A 12,250-nucleotide genomic window follows, 5' to 3' on the forward strand; every position below is an offset into this window, starting at 1 on the left:
AGGGGCATGGCATATGCTAATGAGCTATGCTAATGAGTTCCTCCAGCTCTTTTTCTACAAAATGACCCCTGAGTAAAGGCTTAATGGAATACTATTTACCAGGTGATATTATTTAACTCTGTGCCTTGAAAAGCTTCAGGTGCCTATTTCTACACATGAAACCTCTGCTAAAGGGCAGGGATTTTTTTTCTCCAAGTCAGTCAGCAACCCTGGAACCATTTAAATGTCATGACTAATTGGAGCTATGTGGAGGGACATGCATCTTAACAGCGGCATCCCAAGCAGTGTTACACCCTTCTAAGCCTACTTGTTTCATGCCACTTGGAATGGCATAACTCTGCTTAGGACTGAACTGCAGAGAAAATTATAAACACTTCTTTAACTAGGAAAGACACGGTGTATGAAATGAAAAAAGAAACTAAGACGCCATGGCAATTTTCTACCTAACTGGATTTCTAGCCAGCTTGACTCACTGCGTAAATTTGTACATAACTATCACATCCCATACGCTTCACCAGTTCCTTTTTAAAGGCAGAAATATGCCATACACAATTAGGTTAAAAATATATTGGAGAACCTAAAACACTTACTCATTCTCATTAGCAAAAGAGAATAATAACCGCATCATAAAGTTTGTCTGTCAGCCAGTGATATGAAACATAGTTCCTGTATTTGTTTTTATTCCTTTAAACACTTTATATCCTGTGTTTTATTCAGACAAAAACAGGATATAGACTGTTTAAATAAATAAAAACATTAAACCAACTTAGGAATTACTTTTCAGTAGTTCAGCTGACAGACAGGAAAACATACTGTTGTCTCCATGAGGCAATCCTATCTATATCACTTTTTATCTAACCTGTCCTCTAAACACCCTGGCCTGGATAACCCAGGCAAGCCCAATCTCGGAAGCTAAGCAGGGTTGGCCTTGGTTAGTAATTGGATGGGAGACCTATAACAAAGATCAAGGTTGTAGTGGCCGACAATGGCAAACCACCTCAGTCTGTCTCTTGCCATGAAAACCCCACCAGATGTAACCGTAAGTCAGCTATGACTTACGGTTACAGCACTCACTACCACCATCTTCTTAGTAACTTGGGGTGGTTTATGTGGTTTGCCCCTCCTCCATTTTATCCTCACAAAACTCCTATGAGGTAAATTAGACTGAGAGAGAATGCCTGGCTCAAGGCCACCCAAGAAAGCTTTGGGGCAGCATAAGAAAGTGAAGCCAGGACTCCCAGAACATAGTCCCACACTCGAACCACTACACAACATGGGCTACCGACCACTGCAGGATCCCAGGACATAGCCATCATGGAACACGGTCCAATTTACTTAAAATGTCTTCCCTTGGCTTCAGACAGAGAAGGCCAGGGGTTGACCTCTACCCGATGCTCCCTCCTCTTAAGCTCCACACCCTTCTGAGTTGGCAGTTAAAGCTGATCTGATCTCAACAGCTTCCTCCCTCAAGCCTTTTAAAGGCCTCAGCCAGGCTTGGAGCATGCTCAGTGGCCTCTCTTGACCCAGAAGCTCCATGGGGCCATGGCCAATCCTATGAGGGACCAACGGCATCTTTTGAGCAATTTCTGCCCATCATTCTCTTTCTCTGCCTGCAGTATGGTACTTCCCAACAGCTTATTGTCAGGCAGCTGTCTATCAAAGGGCCAGATGTCAGGGACTGCCTGACTCTTGAAGAGCCAGCTATTGGTCAGTTGACTGGTGTGAAGACTTTACAGGATGCATCTGTGACTCCCCTACTTCCCAGGCCTAGGGGATGCTGGGACTGACAATGTTGGAGGGGGAGGCCAAGAAGGAATGAGGTCTGGTGTTGTTTCTGCCACCACACACCCCTGACAACTGTTCTTTCCATGCCTACTGTAGGTGTGCAAAAGTACTAGATTTCCACAGAGAACTGTGATTGCAGAATCCAGAATGGATCAGACTTATGTATAATTACTATGATTGCCTCCAAAGTCTTAGGCATACAAATAAAGCCAAACTTGGCCAGTTCTGGTTTCTAAACAATCTGTTCTTAGCTTATATGGGAAACGCATCCGAAAATGTATCACTCAATGTACTTTAAAGTTGAGGGATAAGTGGAGGTGGTGGTAGCAGGCGGAAGAATGCCAAATTGTTATAATTTTTAAAAACCCTAGAAAATGCATTTAAAACTGGACCCCAGTATTTATATTATCACAGCTGAGGGGACTCATACAACATCATACCATGACTGCAAGGTGAATAAGGCCCAAACTAGACCAGATGTTAGTTCACAAATCAGGTCGGGCTTCTCCTGGCTTTTCCTGACCCAACTCGTCTTCCCTGCAGCCAGACAGCAGCTGCAGAGAACTTCTTTTCTCTAGGGTCACATGCCCAATTCAGGTGAGGATCATGCTGCAAAGGGAGGAGGGGCCTCTGCCTTTCCCCCCTCATCCTTTCCCTGAGCAGACGTGTGGACCAAGCAATGGCCGATTCCAGACGGCCCCCCGCCTCGCGAAACGTCGCGCGTCATCGCGCATCATTGCGCAGAAAACGCGAAATATCGCGTTTTCTCGCCTGAGTTTTGCGCGATGTCGCACAAAACTCGCACGAGAAAACGCGATATTTCGCGTTTTCTGCGCGATGACGCGCGACGTTTCGCGAGGCAGGGGGCCGTCTGGAATCGGCCAATGTCTCCTCTGGTTTGGGCCTAAACTAGAATTGCAAAGATCAGCATTAATGTCTGCGGCATTCTGTGTAGCGCTATGTAGCAGGTGTAGGAAACTGTAAACAGCTATCCTAAGCTGGTCTACTCAGATCTATTCAATGGTGCTTACTCTCGGGAAAGTGTCCATAGGATTGCATTGTCAGAGCTTCAGTGCTTTTCATCCAGGCATGTCAGGTGATCAAGATAAAAAAAAGACGAGAAATCGTTTAAAAGATTAAAGCGAGCTCAGATACTTTTAATAAAATCAAGGCAGCACATATAGTATCGCCTGCATTTGTATAGCATGTGTTTCTGAGATGCCCTCAGAGCATTTTACTGCCAACAGAGAATTCTAAGGAAACAGGGTTTGTTTTCACAAGCAATGTACCTGCAGCTACTGAGGAACTATAATGACTCTCAGACCACCTCCACTTGGTTTTGTGTCAGCAAAAACAGACATTGCTAATGCCCGAGGGCATTTCCTGTAATTCAGCTCTTCGGCTAGAAGTGGCACAACATTTTCTGTAACCAGGTTAAGTGAACATGCCACACTGTATTTTAGGGGCTGGAGAAACTCTTAGCTGTCCTATACTCAAGCAAAAAACATTACGGGGAAGTGCCTGATCTAGAGATCATAAAATGTAAGGTTTACGTACGCAGGTCTTTTAAAAAATAAAGGCCTTCCATCTTTTAAAAATCATGCTTAGATTGTCATTTTCTTTTAAAAAATCGTAACATGTTTATCACAATTAAACCATGGAAAGCAGTAAAAGAAACTACACAATGGTGTAATTTTATGATTTTTTCCTCTCTGTATCTCATGGTTTTATGCAGGGCTTTTTTTCAGCAGGAACACAGGGGAACGGAGTTCCGGAACCTCTTGAAAATGGTCACATGGCTGGTGGCCCCGCCCCCTGATCTCCAGACAGAGGGGAGTTGAGATTGCCCTCTGCGCCACTGAGCAGCGCGGAGGGCAATCTAAACTCCCCTCTGTCTGGAGATCAGGGGGCGGGGCCACCAGCCATGTGACCATTTTCTCCGAGGGCAACCCACTGAGTTCCACCACCTCTTTTCCCAGAAAAAAGTCCTGGTTTTATGGCTCCCTTTGGTTTGTATCATTGTTTATATAATTAAATTAATTTTAAAAAAACATGTATATCACAAAATACAAATACATTAAAGTTGCCAGTGTAGCTCAATGGGTTGGATCCAAAAACACCTTTCTGATCATGAGAGGGTCCTCCATTCTCCTAACAGAAGGACTCCTTCAATTAACAGGAAATGCCTCTAAGGACAGAACAGCAATTTTAGACCCAACTCTGTTTTCCAAGGCAAGAAACCCACCTTCTTCACTCCACAAAAAAAGAAGAAATACATTTTTGAAAAACTCCGCTCTGAACATGCTTTTCTGAGCACTTTAGCTAACTATCTGGTTCAGTAGCTTTCATTTTGACTGTACGAAATTTACAATGGGGCGGGTGGGTAAAGCATTATGCCTGGCAATTTTGGTTAATCGTAAGAACGGTCTAATAATGCTGCAGCTCACAGATCAGAGCTACATCTGTTACTATCCAAATTTCAAAAAGTACACAACATTTGTTGCAGATGGTTCCTTCCTTGTGAGTATACACATTTCACATCCAAGCTCAGAGAAGTCGTGGTCATTAGTCTCCCTTGATTCTGAGATCAAATCCTGATTTTGCAGGCCTGCAGTTCAAATGTATATTATAGTCATTATGAATTGACTGGAACTATAAAAAGAAACCTAAACTACTGCCTTATTTAGATCTGCAAGTGGAAAAGAGCAATTTACTTTCCACAGTGATTTTCTGGAGGATAGCACTTAAGGGAAAAAGCTTTGCTACGGCAGTATCAGAGCCGGGGATAATGGGAGTGGGGGGGCATGCAACATAACGGATCCATTTTGCTAATTGAGGCGCTTGGCTCTGGCAGAATCCACCAATCCCCATTCCCTCCAGCAAGAAGGTATCTGTTAATGGGGGAAGGTTTCTTCTGCCCAGGGCTTTTTTTCTGGGAAAAGAGGTGGTGGAACTCAGGACTGCACAATGACGTCACTTTGGGTCAGCTGGAACAAGGGGGGAGTTTTTTAAGGTTTAAACTGCCCTTGGCAAAAATGATCACATGACCAGTGGCCCCGCCCCCTGATTGCCAGACAGAGGGGAGTTTAGATTGCCCTCCGCACTGCAGCGGCATGGAGGGCAATCTAAACTCCCCTCTGTCTGGAGATCAGGGGGCGGGGCCACCGGCCATGTGACCATTTTCAAGAGGTGCCGGCGCTCCGTTCCACCGCGTTCCCGCTGCAAAAAAGCCCTGCTTCTGCCAACATGGGATCCAATCCATTGCAAGATATCACTGGAAACAACCAATATTGTCACAATAGTACAAATATTTTCATACCTCCTGGACACTCCTGCAGCCCAACTCACTCGATTCAGATCTCTCATTATTAAGATTTGTTGTGCATGTTTATGGGACTTAGAAAAGAGTCGCTCAGTCTTTAGGAGATAAAAGTGTCCCCGCAAAAATATTTGACACAGACAGTGTTCAAAAGCCTTCCAAAATTGTCACCTGAATTCTCCCACCAATTTTGGAGTTCTCAGGGACAAAATACATAATACAGCTGACATGGGCCAGGTCACGAGTGCTCAACCAGACTCACAGTCAGACACACATTAGAGAACTCCACTTAAACAGTGGTCATCCACTGCGAGGAGGGATAAGGAGCTTCTGGTTTTCCTTCCGTCGCACTTTCACCTGTGGAAACAGTAGAGAAGCAGCTTTTTGTCCCTTTTCTCCGGCTCCACTTGGTCCCGGAAGGTCATGTGGAACCAGAGAAAAGCGACAAATCCTGCTGATAAAGTGGGTTTAGGAGGAAAATTTGAAGGTCCTTCTCAGGGCTTTTTTTCTGGGAAAAGAGGTGGTTGGAACTCAGTGGTGGAACTCAGGACCACACAATGACATCACTTTGGGTCAGCTGGAACAAGGGGGGAGTTTTTTAAAGTTTAAATTGCCCTTGGCGAAAATGGTCACATGGCCGATGTCCCCGCCTCCTGATCTCCAGACAGAGGGGAGTTTAGATTGCCCTCCGCACCACTCAGCAGTGTGGAGGGCAATCTAAACTCCCCTCTGTCTGGAGATCAGGGGGCGGGGCCACCTACCCTGTGACCATTTTTAAGAGGTGCCGGAACTCTGTTCCACCGCGTTCCCACTGAAAAAAAGCCCTGGTCCTTCTTCCTCCTTGCAGAATCGAGCAAATGATTACGGTGAGCTCCCCAGATGTATGTCTGATTGACTGCCTGGTTGTGAACCCATTCCTTGGCACATGTCAGGCACATTTTATATTCTGGCCCTCAGTTACTTGGGGTGGAAATACACATTACGAAGTACCTACAGATGCTCAAGTGAACTTCATTTCATGTGTCTCCTCTCCAGCTTCCCATGTACTCACTTGCACAGTCACACTTCAATTTGCTCCGTATGAATACAGTTACATGTTCGATATCAGTTCCTCCTCAACGGCTAAAAGTACCCCAGGCTGTTTACAACTGCCGAATTCCCAGTTTCCCCCACCTCCCACATCCATTCATTGAAATGCCGAGCGTGACACTTTCTCATACCTTAAAGAAGTACAAATTGGCAAGTCAGAATAACCTAAAGAACTTGCCGTACAGTGTCTATCCCAGAGAGTTCTCGCTGCAAAAACAGAGTTGAATTGGAGCTCTGCCCTCCTGACTCAGCATTTGTACTCACTTCCAAATGCAATCACGCAAAGGAGCTCCCGTGAAAGTGACATTCATGTGGGCCGAGCAAAAGACAGCCTGCGCGTGACTGGAGGTCCACCCATAAAATGCTGCGCTTGAGCATTCCCAGGTAATTTGCAACATGTATTTTGGTCTTGTATCAGAGGCGGAACAGATGCACTAGAATTTCCAACTGTTCCGATTTTTTCTTTCTGAATTTTGTCCCTCAATGTGCACACAAGTTTTTGTGTTCTTCAGGTCTTTTTCGTCCACCCTATGTTACCGATGTGCATGCGGCATTGCTTAAACATTGCAAACTAATAGTCTTTATGTGACTCTACGTACTGCTGTCTCAGGATTTTTTTTTCTGATAGTGTTGTACCAATGCCTAGGATTGTGCACGAGCATCAGTAAAGCCAGCACAGAAAGAACCTTGATGCTACCATATTATAATCACATCAAAATTGCCTTTTGCTAAAATGGGCAGGAAAAAAAGGAAAAAGGCAGGAAAAACAGATGAGAAGAAATAGAGATGCAAATGAACTGAGAGCTGTGACAGCTTGCGAATGCTGCAGTTCTGGAATCAATTTTAGAAATTCTCCTAATTAAACCAGAATTCAGGAGTGGAATGTAAGGCAAAATGAATCCAGGGAACAATTATCAGCACAGAATGGGGGAAGAAACCTACTCATTCCAAACCAGTTGCATGTTACACAGTTTGATGTTCTTCATGCAACACTTGACAAGGGGCTGCTACAGAAAACAGAAGCCCTGCGTGGAATTCTTCCTCCAGTCCCTGTAGCGTTCATCCAGATTTATCCAAGCCATTCTGTCCCCTCCCAGTAGCAGCTAATTAGATCAAGAAGGGGTGGGGAAAGGACATTGAATAATTTGATGCAGCATCATAAGAAGAGAACTCAACCCTGAGCTTCCAGTTTTCAGTGGCAGCCCTGTGTTGAGTGTCAAATGTAGTTCTGTTCTTAGATATTTTCAGGCACGAAAATTACTTTCTGGAATGCTCCTACAGTGCCATCCTAAACAGGTCTACTCAGAATCATACTGAAAGCTATTCAACTGACTTACTCCAAGAAAAGGGATCTTAGGTATTGCTAAATCTCTTAAACTGAGAATAGCTTGAAACCTCTGAGATGTTCTGGTTAAATTTAAATTAACATTCACAACAGATTTAGAAATGTGTAACAGATTAAAATCTATTATATAACACCGAGGCAAATAAAGGTTGTTTTAAAAACACAGAAAACTTGGGACTGACCTAAATTTGTTGGAAAAACCTTACTGGAGTGGCTGTCATATTAGAAGAGTGCTGTAAATAAATCTTTTGTGGAGTGCAAGCAGCAGTAGCTCTATATAGCAGTGTCTGAAAGTTTCAAGAGCAGATTTTTGCTGTCCGCTCACAGTGCGTTTGGATCTCGTCAGCAAGGTCAAGGCAATGCAGAATTCGCCTTTTCTCGGCTGCCAGTTCCTCTTTGGAAACCTGGCCCAAGAGTTTTTTGGCAAAAAGGATGAGGTCTTGCATGAAGAGACCGACTGCTGGACGGGGGGCTTTGGGCAGGTTTTCCAAGCATCCATTTTTGAAACAGAAGTTGATCGTCTTATCTCGTTTCATTCCTGGCGCCCTTTCTTCAATCCACGTCAGAGGCCTAATTTAAAGTACAGGAAAGTTTTTGTTAAAAGATGAAGAAATTTGAATCTCCAAAATACTCATTTCCAAGGTGTTTTAATAAGATGTTATGGTGCCACAGGAAGAAACCTGCTGGTTAGCTAGTCCAGTTTTCTTTACTGAAACGACTTCCACACATGTGGGATAATGCACTTTTTTGCCTTTAAATTTTTTCTTTATTTAAACTCTAAACTATACACCATAACATAATAAACAATAAACAAGCTACAGCACAATTCAGACAGGAAAGGAAAAATGCCACATAATAGGACTAAAAAGGACGGGAGGAATTGCAGTGCTTAGCTCTGCCCCTGACACACCTTCAGCCACCCCACAGCCACCCCTTTAAACCAATTTTTAAAAAAACGCTAGCTTAAGGGGAAAGCCTCAAGAGTCATGCTCAGAGTAAGTGCAGCGTCATATGGACTCTCCCATTTAATTTGGGGGCTTCCTGCATTATTGGGGAAAATCCCCACGTGGAAGCAATCTGAGATGTTAAGACCCACCATCTCATAAAGTCAGGATCACTGGTTTTGTCAGTCCTAGTGCTTTTCACCGACAAAGCCCTAAAGAGCTGGGAGGTTGCACGTGAATGTGACAGCATAGAGTATGTGGTCTGTTGATGTCAAAGAACATAAAGGGCAAGAACAAAGGGCAGGGCAGAGTAGTAGTATGAGTCTCAGACCAGAATCTGGGAGCCCCGGGTTCAAATCTCCACACTGCCGTGGAAGCTTCCCAGATGACCTTGCGCCAGTCACATACTCAGAGAGTCTCTCTACATGAGACATCTTACACGAGGATGCTCAAGTGTAGGGAGACTCAATGTTAGCCCGGAAGTGTAGTTTTAAAAGGCAGAGTCAAAGGCTCTGTCAATTTCACCTCTCTACACAGAGCTGGCAGAGATTGCTCCTCTGGGGGTTTGTTAATTTCATCTTCGCCTCCCCAAGAGCTCTGTGAATTTCAAACCCTCTGAGGAGCAACCTCAGCTGGTTCTGTATAAAGAGGTGAAATTGACAGAGCCTTTGGCTCTTTTTAAACTATGCTTCCCGACTAACATTGTGTCTCCCTACACTTGAGCAACACAGACTCAGCCTAACCTATTTCTCAGGGTTGTTTTGAGAATGTTGTAAGCTACTTTGGATCTCCATTGGGGAGAAAAGTGGGGAATAAATGAAGAAAGTAAACAAATAAAACTTCAAGACTTCGTGGCAGAATGGGGATTTGAACCTGGGCCTCCCCAGTATGGCAGTTTAAGCACTCTACCATGCTAGAACTGTCAAGTGGGTCATACTTTGGTGGGAGCTATCACCTCTCCCAAGTGCTTGCTGGCGCACTTATATATGGTGATATGGTAGCCCCAGGAGTCCCATGGCGCAGAGTGGTAAGCTGCAGTACTGCAGGCCAAGCTCTGCTCACAACCTGAGTTCGATCCCGGCAGAAGCCGGGTTCAGGTAGCCGGCTCAAGGTTGACTCAGCCTTCCATCCTTCTGAGGTTGGTAAAATGAGTGCCCAGTTTCCTGGGGGTAAAGAGTAGATGACTGGGGAAGGCAATGGCAAACCAACCTGTAAAAAAGTCTGCCAAGAAAATGTCACAATGCGATGTCCCCCCATGGGTCAGTAATGACTCGGTGCTTGCACAGGGGACTACCTTTACCTTTATGGTAGCCCCGCTTTTTAAACAGAACAAGAATTTAATAATACTGCAAACACAACCAAAGGCACCCAAAGCAACAGCCAAACACCCAAGAGCAAAGAACTGATCTGCAAAGGATCCTGACGACAGCGGTGACTAAAAATATTTTGGCTCTTTAGCCTGCTTTGCATGGGAGTGGACATGCAGTACTAATGGCAAAACCTTCCCATTCCAAACAAGGGAGAGACTAGATGCCAAGTCACTGAACGTGATGCAACAATCAGACTGCCTTCCTGTCCCTTTGAGATGCCATGGCATGAGCACAAAACCACCCGCTTTCCCCCCAAGTTCACAATACGTCCAAGCAATTCAATCCTCCATGAATTGTGGAGGTGTGTGAGACCAGAAATGCTTTCTCTTCTGTCGCATCAGAGACGTCCATGCTGATCTGATCAAAATCCCAAGACTGTCACTGCCAGGCATTTAAAACCAAACTCAAACACAGCACAGAGCAGGCCAAACACTCCACTGGTGAACTCAACTGATGTCAATGAAATTCTGCTAGTGGGAAGCCTGGCCCAGTGACAGTATAGCCCTGGAACTCTACGTACGTGGCTCTGGGGTGGAAAGTTATGTACATCATCTCCCACACAGACACAATGCTAAAAGCATCCAAACATTCACAGACTGTTGTTTGCACGAATCTGGAAAGGCTGTGGAATGTCAACTCTGGCCAGCTTCCCTCAGGTGTGCAGCCCATTTTTCAAGACCTGCCCTGCAAAATCTTTTGTTGCGGATTGAAATGGCCAGAATAAAGGGTATGATTGGTACCAGCTTGCTGCTGCTTCTTAGCGCCACCCACTGGTGATTCTTCACCTCTGATGAAGAGTTTGCCAATCACTGCCTGTTACCAAAGAAGATACATTTGCCAACATTCCCAAATTCTCCTTTGCCTGCCCGCTTCCTCCATGCCATGGGTGCCCACCCCCACCTATCTCAAAACAACATGTGTCGTTTTGCCCAGGACCTCTTGCCAGGAGAACTGCTCAAGCGCCTGCAGTTGCAGCTCACTTCCTGCTTGCCAGTTTCAGGCAGGAAGACTATTGTTCTGCACTTGGTACGACTTCTACAAGTCCCTCTGAACACGTGCCTCTTGAGAGCTTTTGAGCCCTGGCACATGCCCTAGAATTCCGCCCAGTGTGAGAAACTAGAATAAATCCTGTAAAAGAGAGACCACATGCTGGAGAACCCGTTATTTCAAAGAAGAGAAATGAAGCAGTTTTTCTACGTTTGCATAATGCATGCAAATTGCAGAATTCACCTTTTCTTGCTGTGGAATTTGGCTTGCCTGAGCACAGAATTTTTTTTTAGAATACACACAGCCAGGGATTTTTTTTCTGGGAAAAGAGGTGGTGGAACTCGGTGGTGGAAATCAAGACTGCACAGTGATGTCACTTTGGGTCAGCTGGAGCAAGGGGGGAGTTTTTTAAAGTTTAAACTGCCCTCGGTGAAAATGGTCACATGGCCAGTGGCCCCGTCCCCTGATCTCCAGACAGAGGGGAGTTTATTTTTTTTTTTTGAAAAAATTTTATTGGGTTAGAATCCGTTATTTTTACATTTACATTCAATTTTCCCCAAATTTTTCATTTCTAACCCCCTCCCTTTCCCCCCCTTTTGTTGACTTCCAACAGTTTTCCAACCCTTTGTCCCTTTTCCCTTACTTCTATTAAATTTCTCTATCTAAAACAAATATATATTCTCCATTATACTAAGCAGTACATCCTTAACTATTTTTCTTATTATATACCCAAACTGTAAGTCTTTGTTTCCATCTTAGATAAACAAATTATCCCATTTTCCATTTTTAAATATTTCTATATATCATAAACATATATATCATAAACCATAAAAATCTTACACATTTAAATCAAACAATTTGACTTATTCTCTATATATTACTCATTCTGTCTTTTTATGGTAATTCTATATAACTCTCATCACATAGTCAATCAATTTGACTCGTCTATACCTTCAGACATTCAGTTTGGTGCATTATACAAATCTTATCAAAGAAAGAAAATATTGTTGGTTACTCAATCCTTATATTTAATCCTTATAGTTAATTATTTTCTATCAATATTCTATTTATTAACCTATATATATCTATATATATGTCAATCTGTTAATCTAACTGCTTATAAATTCACATTTATCTCTTCTCCCCCCGGTACAGACAGAGGGGAGTTTAGATTGCCCTCTGCGCCGCTCAGCAGCGTGGAGGGCAATCTAAACTCCCTTCTGTCTGGAGATCAGGGGGTGGGGCCACCAGCCAGGTGACCATTTTTAAGAGGTCCTAGAATTCCGTTCCCCTGCATTCCCCCTGAAAAAAAGCCCTGCCTACATACAATTGCAGTAGGTCACTGATGAAACACTGGAGGATCTTCTAGAGCAGTAGAGGTGTGGTCGTGGCTGATCACACATTTTCACAC

At 44.1% G+C, this 12,250-nt stretch overlaps 1 protein-coding gene across 1 annotated transcript in view; it reads right to left on the reverse strand.

Moving 5' to 3' along the window:
• Positions 1–5,835: 5,835 nt before the first annotated feature.
• Positions 5,836–12,250, reverse strand: part of BLVRA (biliverdin reductase A) — a 43,500-nt gene continuing 37,085 nt past the window's right edge. The window contains exon 7 of the mRNA XM_054991537.1: positions 5,836–8,108. Coding sequence (XP_054847512.1) covers positions 7,835–8,108 — 274 coding nt within the window. The 3' untranslated portion in view covers positions 5,836–7,834. The remainder of the gene's footprint in view (positions 8,109–12,250) is intronic.

This window comes from Eublepharis macularius, chromosome 11 (assembly GCF_028583425.1).
Source record: "Eublepharis macularius isolate TG4126 chromosome 11, MPM_Emac_v1.0, whole genome shotgun sequence".
Lineage (NCBI taxonomy): Eukaryota > Metazoa > Chordata > Lepidosauria > Squamata > Eublepharidae > Eublepharis > Eublepharis macularius.